The sequence below is a fragment of the Hyaena hyaena genome, unplaced genomic scaffold, assembly GCF_003009895.1.
Source record: "Hyaena hyaena isolate Hyena2069 unplaced genomic scaffold, ASM300989v1 scaffold_5, whole genome shotgun sequence".
Taxonomy (NCBI): Eukaryota; Metazoa; Chordata; class Mammalia; order Carnivora; family Hyaenidae; genus Hyaena; species Hyaena hyaena.
The window spans coordinates 6,625,402-6,647,741 of NW_024080637.1; the positions used below are offsets into that span (position 1 = coordinate 6,625,402).

The window sequence follows — 22,340 nt, forward strand, 5'->3', positions numbered from 1 at the left end:
GGCTATGATGCTGACTTTTCTGAACTCTAAAGTGAGGCTAGTACCTATCTTCCATTGTTGCTATGAGGACAGGGCATGGTACATAGACATTCAGTAATGCTACACACACCCCCCTCCTGGCTGGGTCACCTTGTAGTAACAAATCATGCTAAGCTGCCTTGTTAATTTACTTGGCCTCCTATCCCAAACCAAAGTAGTGTTTCCTGTGGCTCCAGTCTACATTTCGCAAGCAGAACGTAAGGACAGCAAAAACGTTTATTTGAAAAAATTACTATGTATTGAAAATATACATTAGAAATTATTACATACTTCCATAGCATTCCCCTCCCCCACCACAAAAGTAGAAATATCCACTTGCTATGCTAATGCCAGAGGTAAAGTCAAACAAAAAGGAAAACACCATCAGCCCCCTTTCCTCATACATAAGCGTAGACGGAAAGAGGGCAACTCCTCTCTACCGATCAGTAGGAATTTAACAAGTCCCAGTCTTCCACAGCAAGACACACATATTTCTGCTTTGAAGACTGTGAAGAGTTGCTCTGTTCCTTCTCTGGCTCTTCAAAAGCTCTCTTCTTGCTCTTCTTTGACTCCTGGCTTGAGACGGCTTCACGCTTCAATAATGGCCCATGGCAGTCTGGGGCTTTCTCTTTATAGAACTGGAGTTTCTCAGAAGAGTTCATGTGGGTGTCTGCCAGGGCACACTTCACAGGGGCTTCTGTTCGAGCCCGCTTGCCGTCTGTGAGGGCGACAGAGGGAGGGGCAGTGAGTCGACTACGCTGGCGTGCTAATGCCCAAGTCCAGAGAGATGATCCAAAGAAAGCAACAGAGGCCCTAAGGGGCAGAGGTCGGGGTTAATTTTATTCTCTTTTGAATGCCCTAAAGAGGAACCGTGGCGTGTGCACTGGCACAGGGTGGAGGCGCATACTCACGCGGGAGCACGACAGATTTGGGTTCATATCCCAGCTCTGCCACTTCCTGGATAAGTGGCCTTGGGCAAGTAGCGTCTCAGGGATTCCGTTTTCTCAGCTTTATAAGGATATAAATCCTATTTCAGGAGGGTGACGTGAAGACAGATGAGATAACATATAAAGTGCCCAGCTTAATGTTTGGCACTGGGTAAAAGCTCAAAAAATGTTACCATTTATTCTTCAAAATCTGGACTTTGTCTTTTAAAAAGAGCTAAATTTGTGGCACACTCTAGCTAACGATACCACCTTATTCTATAGTTTTTGGTATGCCCTGAATTCTTACTTTGCTACCTTTATTTTTTCTTCATTTTGATTTCATTGCTTAACTTTTTAAAAAACTTATGGTTAAATATACGTAACATCAATTTACCACTTTTATAATTTTTAAGTGTATAGCTCTGTGGCATTGCATACATTCACTGTTGTGCAAACACCACCATCTTTCTTCAGAACTTTATCATCTTGCAAAATGAAATGATATACCTATTAAACAATAACTCCCTATTTTCCTCCCCCAGTCCCTGACAACCATTACTCTATTTTGTTTCTTTTTTTAAAATTTTTTAAATGTCTTATTTATTTCTGAGAGAGAGAGAGAGAGAGACAGAGAGAGACAGAGAGAGAGAGAGACAGCGTGAGCAGGGAGGGTCAGAGAGAGAAGGAGACACAGAATCTGAAGCAGGCTCCAGACTCTGAGCTGTCAGCACAGAGCCCAATGCGGGGCTCGAACCCACGAGCTGTGAGATCATGACCTGAGCCAAAGTTGGATGCTTAACCGATTAAGCCACCCAGGTGCCCCTCTATTTTCTGTTTCTATAAACTTGACTGTTTTAGGAACCTCTTATAAGAAGAATCATATAACATGTTTCTTTCTGACTGGCTTTTTCACTTAGCATGATTTCTTCAAATTCTATCCATGTGATAACATACGTCAAAATTTCCTTCCTTCTAAATGCTGAATTCATTGTATGGAAATATTACATGTTGTTTATCCAATTCAGCTTTCTTTTTCTTTTTTTTTTTTTTTTTTAGGTGGAGGTGATTTATTTTTTTATTTTTTTATTATTTTTTTAATGTTTTATTTTTTTATTTTTATTTTTTTTACAAATAGTTTATTGTCAAATTAGTTTCCACATAACACTCAGTGCTCATCTCCACAAGTGTCCTCCTCCATGCCCATCACAGCTTTCTTTTTTTATTTTTTTAAAAAATTAAAAATTTTTTTTTAAATAGTTTATTGTCAAGTTGGTTTCCAAATAACACCCAGTGCTCATCCCCATAAGTGCCCTCCTCCATTCCCATCACCCCCCTCCCCCACCCACACCCATCAGTCCTCAGTTTGTTCTCATCATTCAAGAGTCTCTCATGGTTTGCCTCTCTCCCTCTCCCCCACCATTTCCCCCTTTCTTCTCCCCCATGGTCCTCCGTTAAGTTCCTCCTATACGTGCAAACATATGGTATTTGTCTTTCTCTGCCTGACTTATTTCGCTCAGCATAACACCCTCAAGGTCCATCCAAGTTGCTACACAAGGCCAGATTTCATTATTTCTCAATGCCATGTAGTATTCCATNCGTATAGATAAACCACAACTTCTTGATCCATTCGTCAGTTGATGGACACTTAGGCTCTTTCCATGTTTTGGCTATTGTTGAGAGTGCTGCTATGAACACTGGGGTACATGTGCTCCTATGCATCAGCACTCCTGTATCCCTTGGGTAAATTCCTAGCAGTGCTATTGCTGGGTCATAGGGGAGTTCTATTGTTAGTTTCCTGAGGAACCTCCACACTGTTTTCCAGACGGGCTGCACCAGTTTACATTCCCACCAACAGTGTAGGAGGGTGCCCATTTCTCCACATCCTCACCAGCATCTAGAGTAAACTGATTTGCTCATTTTAGCCACTCTGACTGGCGTGAGGTGGTATCTCAGTGTGGTTTTGATGTGTGTTTCCCTGATGAGGAGGGATGCTGAGCATCGTTTAATGTGTCTGTTGGCCAAAAATTTTTAATGTTTTATTTATTTCTGAGAGAGACAGGGAGAGACAGTGTGACAGGGGAGGGTCAGAGACAGAGGGAGGAGTAGAATCTGAAACAGGCTCCAGGCTCTGAGTTAGCTGTCAGCACAGAGCCCGATGCGGGGCTCGAACTCCCGAACCGTGAGATCATGACCTGAGCCGAAGTTGGGTGTTTAACTGACTGAGCCAACCAGGCACCCCTCAGCTTTCTTTTTTTAAAGATTTTATTTTTGGGGTATTTTTTTAACATTCATTTTTGGGGTATTTTGGGGGGTATTTTTTTTAACATTTATTTTTGAGTAATCTCCATACCCAACGTGGGGCTCAAACTCACAACTCAGGGATCAAGAGTTGCGTGCTTCACCGACTGAGCCAGCCAGGCACCACTACCCATTCATCTTTTAATGGATACCTGGGTTGTTTCTATCTTTTGGCTACACTTAATTCCTTTTTAAATGTTCTGTATACTCCATCTACTTTTGTGCCACTGAAGATCTTTTTGAAACAAGATGGGATCTACACACATACACACACACATACATTTAATAAACTATTTTCCTGGTGTAGGTGCTTACTGCTAAGCGTGAACTTACGCCGTGGCACGTTGAGAGAATACAAGTTTTGATGATCTCTTTAAGTCAATACTATCATAATTATGTTTCCCACTGGGTTAAGACAGGCTAACTGTGGTAAGGGTACAAATAACCTAAGGGACTCCAAAGAAAAGGGAATTTCTTACAGAAGTGCTGAGCTGCTGTTCGAGGCTCCGTGGTTTCTCGTGGCTTCACAGCTTCTGAAGTCACACGCTCCCATTGCAGAACAATCTAAAACGTATTTGGAAAGATTTGAATCCAAACAAAATCTCAAGCTTTCCTTGTTTCCCTTAGCTCCCTTTCCAGAACCATAAATCCCTGTGGTAATCTTACTTCAGATGACAGGTGGTAAGGATAACCAAGTCAGGCCTAGATTTTCTGTTTTAACACAGAAGTTGATCAGAATACAAACATGTTGGATATATGTATTTCCAACACTCAGGAAAAATATATGAAGCTGATTCCATATTTTCATCTCTACTGCAAGCTAGAAAAAGTGCATATTCTTAAATTAAGTAATAAAATGTAAAACCTTAGTCATAATATTTTTCACGTTCCTAGACTCACTTTCATGCCTTAAAATATACCAAATACAATTCAAACTCTTGTATGTGTGTAAAATGCCCATGTTTCCATATTCTCACATTTCATGATCACTTTCCATTTTTTAAATCTGTCACAAAAGTATTTTATTATAAGCTACTAAAAATTCTTTTGGAAATTTGGCAGAGTGTAAACTATATTCACATATACCACAAGAAATAAGAACTTTTAATTTAATATTTATCATTGTAGTATGTAAGAAAACGATCCAAAAAACGTCAAGGAAACACTGCAGGACGCAGAGGCACGAAAGCACAGAGTTACTGCCTCCACTTACTGGCCAGGGTACCCTTAGCAAGTGATTTAATTCTTTAGTCTCAATGTCTTCACCTGTAAAATAGTAACAGTATGTACCACCCCAGGCTCCTGGGAAGATTACATGAGGGGTTTAGCAGTGTCTGGCACCCAGGAAGCACCCAGTAAATACTAAGTATCATCCCTTCCATGGTAACTTCCTGATTACGGAAAATGGGTCAGACCCAAGAGAATGCCAGGATAAACCAGGATAAATGCCTGATGACTCAGTGGACTATCAGGAAAATAGTGCTTCCACTAACACTAGTAAGAAGGTCAAGAGCAAGAGCTACTGCAGATAAGGAAGATGAAAATGAGCTTGGTTCCAGACACACTGAATCTGGGGTGCATGGTAGAAATTTATGGACAATATTTAGGAATGGGTCTGATGTCTGCAGTGTCAGAGAAGATAAAATCTTCCCTGCATGGACAGTTAAGGCTTTAAGAATGGCTAACCTCACCAGGAGAGTGACAGAAGGCAGAGGAGTGGTGGAGGAAGTGAGGAATCAGCAAGAGCTGCAGGGAGAAGTGAGTGGGAGTCAGGATAAAGGCCAGGAAAGGAATGCACATTCATACCAGTCCTGCGGAAAAGTGAGGAAGGTGCAGAGTGAGATCACACACCACCCTCAAGAAAACACCCACCACAGAGCCGTGGAGACCAGACCCACATTACAAAGGATGAAGAGCTGAGTGGGCAGTGAGGAGGTGGGCAAGATCATAGAAACCAATTCACAGCTGCATTAGGGGTGGATGAAGAACATGTTAGAAAGATGGCAACTCACGTTGATACACAGCAAGAAGACAGCCAACAAAGCATGAGACTGAAGGCTGAAAGGTGGGGCAGCAGAGGTAATAATTATTAGGGACATATCCCAGAGAAAGCTGGGGATCTGTGGGACTGTAACTGAAAAACAAACACTGGCATTTTTCACTGGAATAAAATGGCAGACCCGACCCCTTGGATAGGAGGGAAGTGGAATATGGTTGAAAATATTTTGAGACACTGATAGGGCAGGAAGGGGACTCCTGTTACCTGGCCTCATTTTTCTTGGTCACCTGGGGAGAGAATGAGGCAGGAGGAGACTGGAGTCAGCCTGAAACATTTCAATGGGGATTAGCAAGAGATGGGTAAAACGCTGCAGCCGCGCTAGGGGCCTACTCAGAGTATGTGGTCTGAAGCTGTGTGCATGAAGGAGCCCCCACCAACTCACTGGCATGCCCCTCTCTGCTGAGCTTTGCTTTATTACACTAAGCAGATACTGTGTTTTTTATGAACTAAAGGATTGTGGCAATCCTGTGTAAAGTGAGTCTTGACATCATTTTTCCAACAGCATCTGTTCACTGCACATCGCTGTGTCACATTTTGGTAATGGTCATAACATGTCAAGTTTTTTCATTATATTTGTTACGGTCATTAGTGATAATGACTCACTGAAAGCTCAGGGCATGACGGCTAGCATTTTTTAGCAATAAAATATTTTTAATTAATGTACATACCTTATTTTTTTAGACACGACGCTATGACACACTTAACAGACTATAGTATAAACAGAAATCTTCTATGCACTGGGAAACCAAAAAATTTATTTGACTTGTTTTGTTGAAATATTTGCTTTCTTACAATATTCGCTTCACTGAGGTGGTCTGAACCAAACCCACAATATCTCTGTGGTCCACCCGTACTTCAGACCAGGATGCTAGCTATTTTAATTCATCCTTACTAAGCTCTTTAAGAGGTTTCTGCATTTTACAGATGAAGCAGCAGCGACTCCAAGTTGCCTTAAATCATGTAGCTATTGGGCTGTTCAGTCAGGATCCCAAACTTTTGTCTCTTTGACATAGCCTATGCTCACTCTACCATGTCATATGCTACCAAACTTCATCAAACCTTTGTCTGACCATCACACCTGCCCCACATCCACTGGATATATAGAGGATTCATTCGTGCTACAAACCGTCTGGCAATGCACTGTTGTAATCATTTCAGCATCACATTTTCTGGACAAATGTCAAAGCACTCCTAATATACTGATTCGACCCCCCTTCTCAATTCCTTACAGGGAGGTGATGTTATAATTAGGCAGCTGGACAGGTCCACCATCATGCAGTATAGTGGAGCCAAGGAGGAATCTAGAACAAAACAGTCTGGTGGGTCCTCTAGGCCTCCACCAAGAAACACTAGTGTAAAGGGTGTGAAGAAGAAAGGCACAAGCCACAAGCAAGCTACTCAGTTACCTTCTAACTTCCTATCTAGGTCTGTACTTTACCAAGTGAGGAAGACCACAGAGAGGACATGAGAGAATCAAAGCCAAGTTGAAAATGGGAGGGTCTGCTAAGTGAGAGGACAAAAAAGATGCTTCCTCACTAAGACTCTAAGAGTTAAGAATTTGCCCAAACTAAGGAGAAGGGTCAGATCTGAATCCTTAACAGTGTAAGTTATTCTCTTTCCAGCATCCATCTACATGTTAAGAAAATCTGTCCTGAAGTTAGGTCTTATTAGTTTTTTTGCATAGCAAGCCAGAATTCGTTTCTTTTCTGAGCCTTTATAAGACGGCATTTTCTCCCAGGGGCGAATAAGGATGAGACCCAAGCCAGTGACCAGAGCAAGAGATGTAAGGATCAGCACCTTGCCGTAAGTAGCTGGGTCAGTTATAGGCCGTTAGTGTCTCCGATTAGACCTGAAGAAGACCATTCGGTCGGACTGTCAAGAGGATTAATGTTTGTTCAAAGTATTGATTTAGGCACTTGGACTTAAAAAGCCATGTTCGCTGTGTGTGTTTAGGGGGTGGGGGGGGGGGCAATCTGCAGTACCTGGTCAGCCCAGCCCTCGGTCTTGCAGTTACTGTGATCAAATTCCTTCAAAGGCACTTTGGAGTGGACAAGGCCGATGTGGGTCTGGAGCTTGTGTTTTATGGCTTTGATGTCCTATGAAGGAAAGAACAAGAATGCACACACATCTAATCAATTCCTGCTTGCTTTCACCAGGGAATAAGCATTCTCATAATTACCAGGTCTTTCTAAACACCAATTAGCAGGAGCAACAAAATATCTAATTGTGAGTCTGGAGAAATAAGAGAAGGGAGCAAATGTCTTACCTTGAGCCCTGTCCCAGAAATATCTAAGCAGTTTAGTTTTCTAAAAGAGAAGAGGTATCCAATTCCCGCATCTGTGATCTCAGGATTACCTAGATGTCAGAAGCATAGGTTGTATTACAATCTACAGTAGAACTACTGCTAACATCTAACAACAAGCTCAGGAAAAAGGCCAAATAATGATAAAATATAAAATACTGAGTGAGCAAACTTTTCAGAGAAAACCAATATAAGGATCTTATCTTTATCCTGTCTGTAATATGGAAAAGCCACACTAGATGACCCTTAAGATCCTTTATAGCCCTGACTTTCTAGGAGTTGGGGATTAGCAGAAAAATAAATGAACCACGAAGTTATCCCAAAGGGTTTAATTTGGAGTCTTATAAAAACAGCATTCATCAATATGTATTAAAATGGTTTATCAGATTTTGTGCATGGCTATTTCACCTCCAAAATAAAAAGATTTATTTTAAAAATAAATGTATTTTTAAGCTATAAACATTTCTTTCTTTTTTAATGTTTTTATTTTTTGTTTTAGAGGGAGAGAGAGAGAGCGTGCCAATGCACGCAAGCATGAGCAGGGGAGCGGCAGAGAGAAACGGGGACAGAGAAGCCCAATGTGGGGCTCAATCTAATGAACAGCAAGATCATGACCTGAGCCTAAGTCGGACACCTAACTGACTGAGCCACCCAGATGCCCCTTTAAAAAGTTTTTCAAAGGTATTTAGACACAGGGACAACCACTACTCACTAACTTGCACTGTTTTTAGACTTTCTCACATATTACCTTCTCAAATCAGAGACTAGTACTTGAGTCCTCAAGGCCATGAACACAATGCCTGGCACATTCTAGATGTTCAAAAACCATTTACTGAGTAAATACGCTTTCCTGGGAGGGAGACTGGACATTCACTATTGTCTTCGTTTTACAGAAGCCAAGGCTCAGAGAGATTAAATAACTTGCTCAAGGGTACATGGCTGCTAAAAATGTAGCAGAGCAAGGACTGTCCTCTGACCTTAACCCTGTTCCTTTTATTCTTTTGACACCACACCATCCTGCTATATATTCAACGGATGCTCTGTTACATTGTAAATGGTCTCTAGCAATTTTCTACCACTGAAGTCAATAGCTGGCTAATCCCGAGAAAGTTACCACAGCTGTGAATTCATCCAGATTTTCATCAAGCAAATACTGGTTTAAAAGAGACCTAGGTGACAGACACCATGGATCAGCAGCTCAAAGAAAGATGAGCCAAATGTCCTTTACATAGGACATGAAGATGATGAAAGGCTGTTCTGTCGGCACACAGCAAGTGGCCCAGATGAATGTGGAAAGGCTTTTCCTATTCCTTTTTCAGGATTGCTTTGGCTACTTGGGGTCTTCTGTAGTTCCACATGAATTTCAGGATAGTCTGTTCTGGCTCTGCAAAAGGCTTTTCCTATCCTAAAGAGGTGGCAGCATATAGAAAAGGTATATGGTCAGGAGTCAAGAGCCTCTGGCTTCAGTTCTGCTCTGCCACTAACTTGCTGTGGCATCAGGAAAGGTCACCTCCCCTTCACCTTGTCATCTCTAAAATGATGGGCAAGAACCAGATGATTTCTAAGGCCATTTTTCCAACATTACGTACTATATTTTCTAAAAAAACTTACAAGATAAGTCTAATAACGTTAGATTTTCAAGGCCTCTTTTCATCACTCGAACCGGTGCTGTCATTTTCCGCACGCCGGCATCAGATAAACAATTATCCTTCAGGTGGAGCTGAGTTACACTAGGAAACAAAGTCCATAAGTAAATCACTTAAACAGAGTTTGAGAAAAATCCATGTACAAGAACATGCTTTCATAAATTTCATCTAAAAATACAAATTATTCTCTACCTCCTGTTATTTCACACCCAATACATTTAGCAGCTACAAAGCTTTTGTTACTATTCACTGAGGGTTAACTCAGGGATCATCGTGTCATGTAGCACTAACCTCAGATGGCAGAGGGCACTAATAGTATATGGTCAAATGAGGTAAACAGGGACTTCATGAAGGAGATACACATACCTCGTTTAACACAAAAGCTGCCTTCATGACAAATCCTATGTGAAAACCAAAAACACTCTCTGTCAGGAAAGTCTATTAAAGAATTCCTATGAGAATTCATTCTGCAAAGCAAATAATCCTCTAATTTTAACTAGCTTTATAAACCTAGATTTCAGATTGGGTTTTTAGGTATACCCATAACCAATTCATCCAGCTATCCTGAAATTGTGTATTAATTTGCTCCACTGTCCCCCACACAAGAAGTCTGAACCTTTACTAACCTCACACAAAAATACCTTTGTATGGGGCTGTGTGTGGTGTTGCTGTCTGAGGCAGGCCCCAGGAAGCTGGCTCGACTCAACTTTGTAATGCTGTTACCCTTCTGGATGTTTATTAAACCGCAAAGAAATCCATCTCGCCTCCTCTCTGCTGGCCAGACTAACTGGGGATCAGTTGGTCTATTTGTGAATGGTATAAACTGGGCAATTTTTTAAAATTATGGTTCTTGAAAAGGATTAGGCAGTCTTTAATAGTTTACATTTTAAGTAATTTATAGTTCAATGATAGTTAAAATAAAAGAGAATGATTGTAAATACCTGTAGAAGTATCTCATGCTAGAATAAACCGAGACTGGATAAACTGAGAGCAAAATTACTTCACCTCTGGCAGTTTCGTGTATTACATGTTTAAATAAAAGTTATTTACAAAATGAACCAGGTGACTTACTTTCCTAAGACCCGTCCGATCTGTATTGCTTATGCTCAGTAAACTGAAAATGTTTTAGAAAATAAAAATTAACAAATAAACACAGGATTAGGATATAACTGGCATTCTTCAAGATGATCCCATTGAACATCCTTTAAAAAAATAAAACAATTCATCTACAAGTAGGGGCAGGTAAGTACCTAGACAGGGCCTCATTGGTGAGATGTTCTAGAAGTTCATGCTCATCTCCAAGCTTGCAACAGGAAAGATCCAGGCAGGTCAGCTCCCGGAAAGACTTAATCTCCTCAAGTTTTTCTGAAATCACCAGGTATCTGTGGGGGCATGGAGAGCAATCAATAATTTTTCTTTTCCTGCTTTTAAAACATTACCATTTGTGTCTTTGTCAACAGCCAACACTCCATCAGGACAAGGTCATATATAATAAGCAGACTTCACCAACTCCTATGCGGGCACAGGTTGAGTTTATAAATTAGTAAATATCTTGAGAGTCTTTCTACATGAAGTGGAATAAAATCTTTAAATAAATGTGTACGAGCAAAGGCAAGACACAGGAGACAAGGTCTCTCAGAAGACAGACCTTGGTGTTGGTGTTGGGCCCTTATGGGAGCATTTCCAAACTTTAGGATACTCATATTCATTCTTTTGAAGTTGCCTTTTACTTTATGCTCAGGATCTACTAGTTTGAAGACAGGAATACAACCTGGAGCTCTGGGTTCCAATCTCTGCACATCCCAAAGAATATACCAAAAAATATTTGGCAGATCACATTTTATCATTCCTATTCAAACACATGCTTCAGTAGCTGCTCACTCCACTGTGCCTATTAACTTTACTCCAGAAGCATGTACAGCATGACAGACTCCAAAGGCTCAGAGATGGCTAATCGAGATGGCTAAGACAAACCTGTGAGCACAAACAATTTAATTACACTGGAGCACCTTGCCAAACTATTATCAGGAAGCATCAGGGAGGCCTCTGGAGAGGAAAAGGAGATCAAAAGGGCATTTCACAGCCCAGGCTGGGGACTCCACCCTGCTTTGTAGTTGTTCATCTATTTCAGATGATGTCAGGGGGAAAAATCGAAAAGGGATTAGGTGTGACAGGAAACAGAGGGGAGGATCCTAAAAGAACAGGGAAACTGACTTGTGGCAAGAGCATGCCTTTCTTATCCATTCTCCTCATGAGTATATAAAGTTTCGACAGCAAAGTGTATGCCAGGATCAGTGAAATTACACTTAATAGTGCTCACTTCTCTCTTCTGTCAATAGGATCATAAATTCCCAAAAAACAAGATGGAATACTCTGAGGGCAAGAGGGGAATTATATCTCTTTTCTTCCTATTTCCAATCAAAATAAGATTGCTGAAGCTGATCACTGTCCTGACTGCTAAGTACAGATGGCCTGGGGCATTGATACCCTCTCTAAGCTGCCTGGTGACAGAGCTCAGCTGGGTACACAATTGAGCCTTATTTACTTAGACATATTTTAATTGCACTGTAAATAAAGCTGCTGTTTTCCATCTTCCAATCACAGAGTTGAAGTGGGTTAATGGGGATTTGGGGGATTACTGGCAATCAGAGAAAGGAAAACACACATCCTTTGATCAATTAACCAAAAGATTTTCAGTAATTCTGAAACAAGGGTTATCTGCAAAGGACCTAACAATGTATACTTTGATTAACAAACATTACTAAAATCAAGGCTGAGAAACCAACATACAAAGGCACAGACACCACTAGATGTTTATGTAAGACATGATTAAAGCTCTAGGGTCTTGCTCAACACTGGTCTTCCAATTTGCCTTTAAAGAGTTCAGAATAGTGTAACGGAGAAGCAACATAAAGAACACAGACTTATTTTAGTGTCAGATACATCTGAATTTGGATTGTAACAATCCTATCTACTTGTGTGACTACAGAAAGTTACTTAACCTCCCTCTCTGATCCTCAATTTCTCCAGCCAGAAAATGGGGCAAATAATTACTTTTAAGGATTACTAAGAAAATTAGAAACAATATTCCACAAACACATGTCATCTCATAGAACTTCACTGAATGGTAGTTATTTATTTACTGGAGACAGAGAGCACGCATGCATATGTGAGCAGAGAAAGGAGCAGAGAGAGAGAGAGAGAGAGATAGAGAGAGGGAGAATATCCCAAGCAGGCTCTGCACCGTCAACCACAGAGCCCAATGCGAGACTTGACCTCACAAACTGTGAGATCATGACCTGAGTCGAAATCAAGAGTCAGCCTCTTAACCCACCACTTAACCCACTGAGCTACCTACGAGCCCCAGGGTGACATTTTAATTTTGAGGAAAACATACTTGCCTACCTGTGACCATCAGTGGGTTTAAAAATCATTAGGCTTTTGGGGCACCTGGTTGGCTCTAGTTGGTTAAGCATCTAAGTCTTGATTTTGGCTCTGGTCGTGATATCAGTTTGTGGAATCAGGCCCTGCACTGGGCTCTGGTCTGATGGCATGGAGCTAGCTTGGGATTCTCTCCTTCTCTCTGCCCCTCCCCTACTCATGCTTGCATGCAGACACACACGCTCTCTCCCTCTCAAAATAAATAAACTTAAAAAAAAAATCACTGGGCTTTCAACACAAGGAGGAAATAGTCTTATAGGGTTGGGACCCAGTCACAAAGACACGGACTTTTCCTTCTGACAAGCAGTTTTGTGAACTATATCAAAACAGCAAGTGATTGAATCTCCCCAATTATCTTATTTTCAATAATTTTCTCAGTCTCCTTCTCTTTGAACTCCTTTGTGCAGGTAAAACCTCTGCTGCTGCAGCATCAGCCCTGGATTGTAAATGCAAACCCAAATCTCTTGTCCATTTCCTATTTTTCCTTTGGGGATTCTAAAGGACAGGGGAAGTTTGGGATCATAATTGATAATCTTACTCTTGTATCTGAGTAAGACAGCAAAGTTTAGAATTGTTGCACTAAATCATGAGTCAAAAAAATCACATTAAAAATGTTTCTATTTTTCTGATTATAAAGATAATACATGTTCTTTGTAGAAAAAATTAAGATAATTTGAAAAATTATAAAGAAAATTAACACCAATTGCAATCTCACTAGTGTATATTTTAGAAAGTTTTTCTTTCTCTATATGCAATACATATAAAAATTCCTGTTTTTCTTTAAAATTGGATCACATGATATATGTAATTTTAAACCTTTTAGATGTAGTATATATGAACATTTCACACCATTTTAAATGACCTCTGAATATAATCTTAATAGTTATATAATACTTTAGTGTATGAATGTACTGTAATTACCTTAACTAATTTTCTATTGCTGGATACTCAACTTTCAGGTTTTCACTATTACAGTGTTATAATGAACACCTTTATATAAAAATATTTGTTCCTGTATCTGATTATTACATTAAAAATTAGGATTCCCAATAAATGGAATGAGCCACACAAATGGTGAGGAAATTGTTAAGACTCTTGACACATGTTGCCAAGTTACTTTCCAGAAATGCTACTAATTTTTGTGCTCATCAAATATGAATTAAAGTGCTACTTTCATCCAGTCTGACCACCAGAAGGGTATACAGACATCACAAACGGATAAAAAGTATTTTTGGTATCATAATATGTTAGCTATAATGGTAGGCGGAGGAAAAAACAGAATACAAGTTAGAGTATATTTCCAAATGTATATTTGAAAATGATCACCACATATAGTGGCATTATGAATTTCTTAAAATTATAGCTTTATGTATTTCCCAAATATGCACCACCTTTATAAAATAATTTGAAGACAAGGTATCTATCGTAAATTTATTTTTCACTGTTCTAATTTTTCCACAACGAGCATAAATAACTTGGAACAAAACATGAAGGAATAAAATGTATTTTCAATACATGAGCTACAGTGAAGTACTGCTTGCCTTTTTCATTTGGGCAAGGTAATTCTTTTTTCTGCTGGCACCAGTCCCAGGCTCGGCTTTGACTGACCACAGCACAGAGACAGAGCTTTTACAATGTGCCTGCTCAGTTCCTAAGTCCACAGCTCCACTCTCATCTGCATGTGTTTAGGCCTTGTCTTTTTATAGTACAATGTTTGGACTGGGGTGAAACCATTAATTCTGTGAGCCAATTAAATAAAGACTGCTTCTTTTTTGTTTTTGTAAGCATATGAGTTTAGCTTATGCTTTCTGGTATGACTTTCTCCTCCTACATGCTCTTTTCTTAGCCTTGTTTTAACGGTTATACTGATGGTGCATCTTAATAGTAAGCTACCTTTCACATTTACCAATCACAAGAAAAGTTCACACTGTGGCACACTACAGTTATTTTTTAAATCTACAGGTGTTGATGGCAGATATTTTCAAAATCCATAAAGAAAGCAAAGTGTGTAACAGTGAAAGCTATGCTGCCACTTGTATGACAAAGGGGAGAGCACGTACGTGTGTGAGATATCTCTGGAATGACGTAAAAAATTGTGAACTGTAGCTGCTTCTGGAAAGATAGGAGGTAAAAATGGGAGGGAGGCTATGTTTCACTTTATATCTTTTTGTGTTGGTGTCTGAATTTTCCATGCGCATTTTAAAAGTTTTTTTTAATTAATAAATGCTCATTTTATGTGACGATGAAATAAAACCATTAAATGAATCCATAAAAGCATCCGAGCAAAGGCAAGTCACAAGGGTTGCTGTTGGGACCTGTGAAAATGAGTCACAGGAAGCCTCACTAAAATGAAGTAGGGAGTTTTCAGCAGGGGGAGCTCTTAAGTCCTACCACTAGTAGTCAACAGCAGACCCAACAGGAAGAGCCAGGTTTGACCTTAAATGGACTTGACCTTTCACATAAACCCTATTCTACTACTCCCAGCCAATGAAGAAACTATTTTCTTCATCATCCGCACCCCTCACAATAGCTTCACCAATGAAAAGCCACCACACTTTGAACTCCTAGCTTACTCCAATGGACTTTTAGTTCATAACCTTCCCACCTTCCTTCTTTTCTCCTTAAAAGAGTATCCCTTTGGACACCTGGGTGGCTCACTCAGTTGAACTTCTGATTCTTGATTTCAGCTCAGGTCATGATCTCATGGTTCGTGAGTTTGAGCCCTGTGTCACACTCTGCACTGACAGGGTGGAGCCTGCTTGGAATTCTCTCTGCTGTCTCTCAAAATAAATAAACTAAAAAAAAAAAAAAAAAGTATGCCTCTCCTTTGTTCTCCTGGACTTGCCTATGGTTTTGCCATAGCTTATTTGTCCCAGATTGCAATTCTCTTTTATTCCTAAATAAGCCCATCTTCTGCTGGTAAAATAATTGGTAGTTTCTATTTTTAAGGTGAACAGACCTTATTAGAAAATTTCCAAACTTTAGGATACTTGAAATTTTACTCACTATTTGAAAGTTGCTTTTTATCTAATGTTCAATAGCTAAAGATCTGAGAACTGGAACAGAGCCCAGAACTTTGGTTACTAATCTTCACATCCCCAAGAGCATACCAAGAGATATTTGGCAGATCACATTCTTTGTCTTTTCTATTTTCTCATATTAGAAAAGCTGGGGGGAAAAAGTTGGTAGATGAGTTATTTTTTTAATGAATGGAAGAGTGGTGGCAGTCAAGTAGTAGCAAAGTGGTTTCAAAATAAAGATAAGTGTTTTCTGGTGGGGGTGGGGAGCTAGAAAGACAGTGATTTTTCTCAAAATGGTCTGCCACCTGGTGTTTGGAAGTTTTAAACTGAACTGCTATTTGATGGAGGAAGCCTGAGAACTAGACAGAATTAACACGCCCAATAAAATACTCAATATTCCAATCAGAACACCCACCTGTTTCTCAAACATAGGGAACAAAGCACCAGACTTCCATAGGCCTCAGTGAATTTCTGTAAAGCCCTCAGCCCCGCACCTGGTTCTGTGAATTTCTGTCTGGCTTCTGCAGCAGAGAACAGCTTTTCAGCAATCTGCTCAGGAAAGCCAATAAGGGAATCAATATGATCAACATTGTCGGAGATAAAGCCCAGGACGAGGCTGAAGAGAGATTTGGCAGAGTACCGAAGATTCCCCTCCCGGGTGTATGTGAAGATGAAATGATCAGTCTTCTCTTTCTGTGCAGTATCATCTTCCCTGTTCATGCAAAGCTCCACAGAGAAGCCTTTGGGAAACAGTCTGAAAGGTCTTGGTTTCTGCAGGCTACTCCTGACACCATCCAAGGCCAGATTGACCATGTGTAGCTGACCATTTTCTCGTACATAGATGGGTCCTGGGTCCAGGTGATTTTCTGAGTTGAGGTAGTAAGACATTGCCTTGGTTGCAACTGTAAAAGCAAGGCACAAAGGAAGCAAATCCAATTAAAATGCCATTTGTAACATGTAACTTCATATGGCTGTGCCCGGAGCTTTATGAGCCTACCAGGAAGGCCCTGTGGTTAGTTTGAGGAAACAAAGCTTACCAGTTGCCTATGAACTCTGGCAGTGAAGGTTGCCTCTACTGCCACTATCTGGAATGCTGTTTCCTACTTTCCCCCTTTTTCTTTGTACCTGGTGCACTCCTACTTGTCTTTCAAAAGCCAGCTCAAATCTTATTTCTAAAATCCACCCTGAGGAAGTTACTGAAGCACGCAGTCACTAAGGAAAGTCATGGCAGCTCAGTTGATAATAGCAAAACAACTGGAAACAACCTAAATGTCCAACAACAGGGGTGTTATTAAGTAAGTTATGATACATTCCTACCATGGAATGTATGCAGTCATTAAAATCCTAAATTTGTTACTGATTTGCAAGTTACAAACAGTTCATAAGGATTTTACTATTTCTGTTTTTAAAAATATATTTATACACAAAACAAAGACCAGAAACTAACAATTCCCTTGCTACCCTGGCACCTTCCACATCTTTGTTTACTCAGTGTTCTGGTACTGATTTATTTCTGGGCCTGTGTTCCACTGGTTCGAGCTCCTTGAGGAGAGGGGCCATGTTTAATTCATCTAGACTCTCTAACACAGTGCCCTGGCATATAACAGTCTCTGGGCAGATATTTGTGGAACTAAAGGTTACTTATTTGCTCAGCCTTACATAGACCATGAGCAATAGTGTTTTTGGATCTACAAAGAAAGACCTCCATCACAAGAACTAAAAAAAAAAAAAAAGCTATTCTACTCCTTGGAAACATCATTAGCTCTTAAGGCTCTCTTAGGATACTTTTGAGCTAAGGCAAAATACCAAAACAGTGGGCATTCATGCAATCTTCTGGGTGACATTTTGTGCTTGAGCACCAATCGGAATATTTGTTTTCCTGAGAAACTGTAAGATTCAAAAAATACACGAGAAATTGCTATGTTAAATGAAAATATTTGATTATTTCCACAACAACTTAAAGAGGGAGAAAAAATTTCATGTATGTCAAATAGCTGTTATTATATTTAAAAGACTCTCTCGGTGCATGGGTAGCTCAGCTGGTTAAGCTAAGCGGCAGACTTTTGATTTCACCTCATGTCATGATCCCAGGGTCATGGGATCAAGCCCTGCATCCGGCTTCACACTGTGCATGGAGCCTGCTTAAGACTCTCTCTCTCTCTAAAACAAATAAAAGACTCTGACTTTTAAAGTGAGCTAACCCAGCATCTTCTGCATCCATGCAGGCCTGGGATGGAGCTCTGATGCCACGTAAAAGTGTCACCAAACAATCAAGTCAGTGATCAAAAATGCTGAGTCTCTGGAGATCCAACAGCGATCCTGCCTGTGGGCATCAGTGCGATCCATGTTTCTCCAGAGGGTAATTATGTGTATAAAAGCACATCAGAAAGAAGCGCCCTGCGTAGCCTGAAAGCCTCACCCTTTCCTGCCCATCTTCTTATGCCCTACTCTTCAGCCAGGCCATAGGACCCAGGTAAGTTGGCTGTGCTCTCTTGTCCCACTGGTCTGTGCCCATTCTACTCCCTTTGGTTGGAACATCCTTCTTTGCTTTTCTGACCTTGTTAATCCTTACTCTTCACTACTGAGCTCAGCCACCACTGCTCTCCTGGGAAACCTTCACTAAGCCCTGCTCCAGTGCGTGCCTGTCTGATTCTGCCAGAGCACCACTGTCTCCTCTATGCACAGCACTTAGCACTGTGTACTACATCTGCTTACTTGCTAATGTTCTCAGAGCTAGGAGCTCTTTGAAGGCAAGGCACTTAGTGGATTCATCTTTTTCCTAGGCCCAACACAGCGCCTAGTACTGAGTAAGCCCTCAACAGATACTTGCTGAACTGATGAAAGGAAGGGTGAGATCTCAAAGGGATGGGCTCAGTGCACTGAGCTGCAGGGCCTGCTGATACTGTTGCTAGGAGCCAGCTCCTCTTCTAGGCAACAGCTGCAGGCTCCTCCCCCACTTGCCAGACCCTTCTGCAGGTGGCAGAAGCAAAGCAGTCGATGGGAGTATACTGCTACTGGTACTACCAGGGGAAAAAAATCTAAAACCCAGAAAAAAAAATTCCTGTCAGTGTGCCAGGTCTTATAATCCATACTCTTGCCAGTATTCAGTGCCTGCTGCTAAGGAGATGCCTCACGTATTCTAAGCTTTTCATCCTGTAGAGGTAAGCATTCAGCCCCTTCAACCTCACAAACTTTAATCTTGAAGATGAGGAGATAAAGCAGAGCCCATCGGTCTTTATCCCTGGATTTGGACATTCAGAGTCCTACTCTACCTATGGATCAGAAATTAGTCACCAGGTATGGCCCTAAAAAGGAATGACTTGATTTTGTAATAACAGAAAGGCAAATCCTATGGAAGATAACATATTATAATTAATCAGTAAGCGCCCTGACAATGAAACAGGCTGTGCCCATCTGTATTACCCTCTCACCTCAGTAGTGTGTTCCAAAAACTTTGGAGTCAAATGGACAAATGGATGAATGCCCACTTCGAGTGAAAATGAGAAAAGTCTGATTCCATCCAGCAGAGGGCACAAGCAGCTTGGGATCAGGGTAAGGATGCTAACCGAGGCTGCCCCAGATCCTGGCAGCTTCTCTTTGCATGGGTCACTTTCAAAAAGGACACAGTTCTGGCTATATTTTGCCTCTATTACTTATCAAATGCTAGTTATCTTTCTAAATGATGAAAAAAAATCCAGTACTTCCTGAAAAGTAAACCTACATTACCTGTCCAGAAGCCCCAAGGCTCCTCTGCGCTTCAATGACAGTACTTGAGTAACTAACCTTGGTTCAGGAAGTCCAGGTAACCTTTGATTTCTACTACTAACTCTGTGCATCTTGTACTCTCCCAATAAGAAGCATCCGGAGACTCTGAGGTACTATGGAATGAGCTAAGAATTAATGTTTAAACCTTTTAAGGTTAAGAACCATAAAGACAAGAGAATTCTACACAGCTTTTGTACTTGGCTTTGCTTATGCCTGGCTATTATACACGGTGGTCTATTATAAATGGGCCCTCAAGCAACAAGGCCTATTGTACACCATAGCAGAAATCCCACATGAACTGAAAAATTAAAATAATTAGTATCCGTAAGAATGCCTAGTTGAGATCTGTATTGACTATGTCTAATATTAGATTAACAGAGTCACAGAGCACTTTGATGGTCTCCCAGCTGGTCTCCAGAGAGGCAGTTTTGTAAACCATACAACCTCATAGAAAAATATTATGGGGCACCTGGATGACTTAGTCAATTAAGCATCCGACTCTTGATTATGGCTCAAGTCATGATCTCACAGTTCACGAGTTCGAGGCCCATGTTGGGCTCTGTGCTGACAGCTCAGAGCCTGCTTGGGTTCTGTCTCTCTCCCTCTTTCTCTCTGGCCCTCCATTACTCAGTCACTCTCTTTCAAACTAAACAAACTTTAGAGAAATTTAAATATTACGACAGCGTTCTACTATTTGGGCACCACAAATGAGCCAAAGTTATCACAAAGCATATGTCATCAAATGAAAAAAATGTAACTTTGCTACATTGAGAACTCAGTTCTTTACAGCCTCTTTAAATAAGAGGCAAACCCCAAAAATAACTGATAACTAAACATGACAGCTTTTTAGAACTTGAAGCCAGTTTACCAAGCAAAAAAGCAGGACCATCCCAGTCAACTGGACTGGAGGGAAGGAATCAGAGAGGCCACAGGATAAAAAATGTGAGCTGAGTCTATGGCTCTCTAATTTGAAGGAAAAACTTTCCTTAATTTTAGTAGGTCAAGTAACAACCCCTGATGATGATGATGATGATGATGATGATGATGATGATGGGTGTGATAGCGACCATTTATGAAGCACCTACCAGCTGGCCAAGAATGTGCTAGGTACTCTATTAAGTGGTCTCATGTAACCCTCAACAATCCTTTGAGATCAGAATTGCCATTTAACCCGTAAAGAGGCTCAGAGAAATAAAGTAACTTACTTAGGGAACAGAGCTAGTAAATAGCAGAGCCAGAATTCAATCTCAAGTCTGTATTACTCCAAAGCTCAAGCTCTTTCCACTGCATGACGCTGTCTCTCAAGAATAAAAATATGACATCAGCCTTAAGGATTAAAAGAAGATGTTAAAAATTAAGCTCACCCACCTGTTTGATCCTTCTGGTATTCAATGGCTTAAGCTTGGGGGGTGGGGTGGGCAGTGAGGAGATTTAAAAAAAAAGTGGACATCTGAGGAAAGGACTGGTGGGAACAGAGCCAGGGCAGAGCTACACTGAGGCCTCCCTTCCTCCCTCTGCCAGGGCAGAAATTACCCACATCCACACACCAGGAAAACATCTGTCAACCCATGGCCTTCATCCCAAGGCTGCAGACATCCTTGGTCTATTTGAAAATGCAGTATTCTTGAGAAAATTTCCACACAAAAATTTCAACAGAAACTAGTTCCAAACCACCAATAAGCAACTAACAGGCTTACCTGCATTGTTCTGTGTCACCACCATTATTCAATTTTCACCTCCTCTCATTTTCCCTCCCCAAAGAGGGCACTTTCCTCTCCTCCTTCTCACTTGTACACTTTCCTCCCGCAAGCTCCAGAGGGTCACCCCACACCCAGCTCGCTCCCTACGTCCCTCCAGGAGCAAGCTACATCCTGACACTCTTACAGCAGTTCTACCTGCCCACTCGACAGCTATTCACACACAACCCAATCTCTACGACCCAAATCCTCACCTCACTCCTTTCATCCACTCCCAGCACCCCTGCCCTCACACCTCAGGCCCTTCCAATCCTTCCATGGCCCTTCGGAAATGAAGTTCTCGGTCCCAAACACCCAATTCCACCTCCACCTGCCTCTCCTTCTTTCCCCACACTGTTCACCCCATCGATTCCCCTGTCCTTCACCAAGTATTCTTCCCTTCCTCCCTTCCTCCCACTCTCTGGGATTCCCTCTCCTAGGACGCCGATCTCTCCATCCCTTTTCTGGTCTGTCGATAACCTTCAAAATCCCCTTCCCTCACGCCTCACAACGCCCAACTTCACAATCCAGAGCCCCAACTTTTCTCCCCTACCCCCAAGACCCCACCCCTTCTATTCTAATCCTGGATCCTTTCCTTCTTATAATCCTCAAATACCACTTCGTTTTCCCCTTCCCCAGTACCGCAGTTCTCCACTCCTCCCTCAATTCCCACGCATGCCCCTCCCCGAGCCCGCCCAAACTGACCCAGGTCCCTTCTCCCACCTAGCCCCCAATTACCCTACCGCGGCACCCCGCCCCCACCCTTAAGCCCGTCTCCCACACCCCTATATCCTCATCCTCTCACCTCTCACCCAAACCACACCCCAACCCCGTCCCTCCCGGCCCACCCCTCCCCCAGTCCGCCCCTCCCTCACACCCCGCCCCCGCCCCCACTCGCAGCCCCGGGCTGCGTGAGCGGCCCAGCCCGCGGCCGCCGCCTACCTGTGCCCCTGGCTGGGGCTGCGAGCGGCAGCTTCTCGGTGGCGGCTCCCTCCTCCAGAGGCGCGGCTGTTGGGGGAAGCGGCTCGGCGCCCCGGGCACAAAGCTAGGGACGGTGGGACCGAGAGAGGTTGGGAAGAGGGAGGGGGCTGGGGGCGACCCGGCGCCGTGGGACCGCGGGGCTGGCGGG

The 22,340-nt window shown here is 41.8% G+C and overlaps 1 protein-coding gene across 1 annotated transcript; it reads right to left on the reverse strand.

Moving 5' to 3' along the window:
- Positions 1–237: 237 nt before the first annotated feature.
- On the reverse strand, positions 238–22,335 carry LRRC42 (leucine rich repeat containing 42). The gene is made up of 8 exons (XM_039239087.1): positions 22,154–22,335; positions 16,126–16,612; positions 10,500–10,631; positions 9,215–9,333; positions 7,568–7,656; positions 7,284–7,397; positions 3,722–3,806; positions 238–736 (listed from the first exon to the last, which is right to left on the reverse strand). The coding sequence occupies exons 2-8, from the start codon at positions 16,596–16,598 to the stop codon at positions 462–464; spliced, it is 1,287 nt and encodes a 428-aa protein (XP_039095018.1). The 5' UTR covers positions 16,599–16,612; positions 22,154–22,335; the 3' UTR covers positions 238–461.
- Positions 22,336–22,340: the final 5 nt, after the last annotated feature.

Excerpts from the sequence above, each read along its gene's own strand:
- LRRC42 (XM_039239087.1), bottom strand. The coding sequence starts at position 16,598 with ATGTCTTACTACCTCAACTCAGAAAATCACCTGGACCCAGGACCCATC. Across the intron at positions 9,334-10,499 it reads ACCAATGAGGCCCTGTCTAG|TGTAACTCAGCTCCACCTGA; the intron begins GTACTTACCTGC and ends TTTGTTTCCTAG. Across the intron at positions 7,398-7,567 it reads TTTCTGGGACAGGGCTCAAG|GACATCAAAGCCATAAAACA; the intron begins GTAAGACATTTG and ends TTTCCTTCATAG.